Source organism: Culicoides brevitarsis, chromosome 2, assembly GCF_036172545.1.
Source record: "Culicoides brevitarsis isolate CSIRO-B50_1 chromosome 2, AGI_CSIRO_Cbre_v1, whole genome shotgun sequence".
NCBI lineage: Eukaryota > Metazoa > Arthropoda > Insecta > Diptera > Ceratopogonidae > Culicoides > Culicoides brevitarsis.
Genome location: NC_087086.1, coordinates 8031527 through 8034904, shown reverse-complemented (window position 1 = coordinate 8034904; position 3378 = coordinate 8031527). Strand labels below are relative to the sequence as shown.

Here is a 3378-nt window from a genome sequence, read left to right as displayed (position 1 = left end):
AAAAATAAATAAAAAAAATAAATAAAAAATAATTCGAAATTATTGAATTTTTAATTAATTTTTATTTAAATATTTTTAAAATATTTAATTTATCTCTTTTTTAATTTTTTAATATTTTTTTTAAATTTAAAAAAAAATATTTGAAAAAAAATAATAATTTTAATATATTTTAAATAAAAATTGACGTCATTTCCATTAAATTTTCTTATCACACGTGTTTTGCCGTTATAATTTATTGCTCCTTTAATTGTTCATCATCAACGTTTTTTATCAATTTCATATCTAATGATAACAAAAAATTTCCAACTATCATTAAATTTCGGTCGTTAGTTCATTTTCATCCGTTGCCGAAGAATCATGGTGAAATTCCAATTTGACACGCCATCGACATCCGTCGCGTCATCCATGGATGAAAAGAGGGCCAAACGATGCGATTGTTCGGCATGTAACATTTGCAAATTCTTTTGTCGCGAACAACAATACATCCTAAAAGTGCTTCTGATCGTTGTCAACATCTCCATCGTTATGACGATAATCGCTGCGAACACCGTAAAACTCAACAAAGACGTGCACGCAACACGCACCTCGTTAAAAGTGAATCAATCGTTGTTCTATCCTGCAGTGACGATTTGCCAAAATCCAGCGACACGTCAAAAATCTGCGGCAAATATGCTACAAAGAAAGGTTATTGAGGACGTCCAGTTGAATAAACTCTCGTCTGAAATAGGTAAAAATAATGGATTTTCGGTAGAATGGGGCGATTTTTTACAACTTTTTTCCTTTTTTTTTTTCGTGTGAAAAGCGATAAAAAACTACTCGACATCAAGTCTCATTTATGGCCAGTGCGATACACTTGTCCCCCAACTGCCAGTCGATAATGTTGGCAAACGTTTTGGCTACACGATAAATGTCACGTATGACGTCGAACCCATTGATGACTATAAATTATTTGGTTGGCATATTTTTATACACGAAACGGTACATAAATTTGATGGTAAGATTTATGATGCTACTCTTTTTATCAGAAAACATCCGGATTTGTCTTCCCCTTGACGCTGTCAGGTACAAAATGTTCAAAAATTAATATGATTTTCTGATTTTTTTTATTTTTCAATTTTTTTTTTATTTTTTGAGAAAAAGTCTTTTTTAAATATTTTTTTTTAATTTTTGATGATTTTATTTCGAACAAAATAATAATTTTTTAGCTTTATTTGAATTATGAAACAAATAAATTTAAATAGAAAATCATCTAACAAATCTAACAAACTTTTGATCGGTTTCAAAGCTAAAATTAAATAAATATTCATTCTAAAGATGATTTCCATCAAAATCTCCTTGATTTTTGAAGAAATAAAAAAAATTTTTTCGGTCATGAAATTTTTCAAGATCAAACTTACAAACTTTTGATGGATTTCAAGAAATAAAAAAAATTTTTTCGGTCATGAAATTTTTCAAGTCAATTTTGATGGATTTCAAAGCTAAAATTGAATAAATATTCATTCTAAAGATGATTTCCATCAAAATCTCCTTGATTTTTGAAGAAATAAAAAAAATTTTTTCGGTCATGAAATTTTTCAAGTCAAGATCTAACAAACTTTTGATGGATTTCAAAGCTAAAATTGAATAAATATTCATTCTAAAGATGATTTCCATCAAAATCTCCTTGATTTTTGAAGAAATAAAAAAAATTTTTTCGGTCATGAAATTTTTCAAGTCAAGATCTAACAAACTTTTGATGAATTTCAAAGCTAAAATTGAATAAATATTCATTCTAAAGATGATTTCCATCAAAATCTCCTTGATTTTTGAAGAAATAAAAAAATTTTTTTTCTTGACCGTTTTAAAAAAAAAATTAAAAACGGTCTTGAAATTTTTCAAAGCAAGTTTTAATCAACTTTTGATGAATTTTTTTATTTATTTATTTTTTTATATTTTAACAGATCACTGCATTGATGACGGTCGCGCAGATTACCTGTATCTCCATGGATACGACGAGATGCACGTGAAAGTCAAAGCGACTCATTTCGAGCGAGAAACGGACTGCGCTTGGAACGAAGAAGTTGAGGAATGTTACGAAAATTGCTTCAAATTATCGTTGCCAGGAGGAAATGGAAGCATCGGAGGCGAAATCAGCGTTAAAGAAAACTTGAATGAGTAAAATTTTCCCTCACAGTCAACGAAAAAACTTGCAAAATATTTTTTTTTTAGGAACGAAATGATGAATCGAACAGAATGTACGTGCCCCAGAGTTTGTGACTTAACAACGTACGATACATTTGTCGATCGAAGGATTGCCTTGAATGACTCCGAGTCAAGTGTTAAGGGACGATTGATGATTTACTACACAGAAAAACGATTTTTGGTAATTTTTTTTATTAATATTTAAAGAGACGAAAATGAAAAATAAAACTATTTGCAGAATATTCGTGAAAAAACTGTTTATGAGTGGCCTCAGTTCTTGGCAGATTTATGTGCAGTAATTTCATTTTTCATTGGATTGACGATGATGAGCATTTTTAACATTCTCTACAAGGTGAGTTTCATCTAAAATATTATTAATTAGTAATTTTTTCATTTTGAAGGCCCATTTGATAATTTTTAGGCTTGAAATTGATCAAAAATCATACAAAAGTGCTTTGGATGCCTTTCTGATGGTTCTTGGGCTTGTATATTGAAAAATAAAAAATACGTTATTTTTATTTTGAAAGCCAATTTGATAATTTTTCAGCCTGAAATTGATCAAAAATCATACAAAAGTGCTTTGGATGCCTTTCTGATGGTTCTTAAGCTTGTATATTGAAAAATAAAAATTACGTAAAAAATACGTAAAAAAACGTAAAAAATACGTAATTTTTATTTTGAAAGCCCATTTGATAATTTTTAGGCTTGAAATTGATCAAAAATCATACAAAAGTGCTTTGGATGCCTTTCTGATGGTTCTTAAGCATGTATATTGAAAAATAAAAATTACGTAATTTTTATTTTGAAAGCCCATTTGATAATTTTTATGCTTGAAATTGATCACAAATTATGGAAAGTTGATATGAATGTCTTTTTGATGGGTCTTAAGCTTGAAAATTCAAAAATAAAAATTTTTTACATAAAATTATGATGAAAATTTAAAAAAAAATATTTTTTTATTATTTTTAGTTCTTTTCAATGGCTTGCTGTTCCAAAGCAACGTTAGAAGATTCTGTCAAATCTGCCCTCAACGCTGGTTCCCGCAAACAAAGTACTGTTTTGTAATAAAAATGAAGCCAGAAAAAGTCATCAAATGAAAATTTCTCGTAAATTTTACATAAAATAAAATTTGATAACGACAAATTTTTCCTTTCAAGAGCAAAAATTGGATGAATTTAAAAAAAAACGAAATTTTTA

At 28.2% G+C, this 3378-nt stretch overlaps 1 protein-coding gene across 1 annotated transcript; it reads left to right on the top strand.

Annotated features, from left to right (window-relative positions):
• Nucleotides 1–357: 357 nt before the first annotated feature.
• Nucleotides 358–3246, top strand: LOC134828433 (uncharacterized). Its single transcript, XM_063841411.1, has 6 exons — nucleotides 358–727; nucleotides 803–994; nucleotides 1941–2154; nucleotides 2209–2362; nucleotides 2420–2533; nucleotides 3151–3246. The coding sequence occupies exons 1-6, from the start codon at nucleotides 358–360 to the stop codon at nucleotides 3244–3246; spliced, it is 1140 nt and encodes a 379-aa protein (XP_063697481.1).
• The last annotated feature ends 132 nt before the right edge of the window (nucleotides 3247–3378 follow it).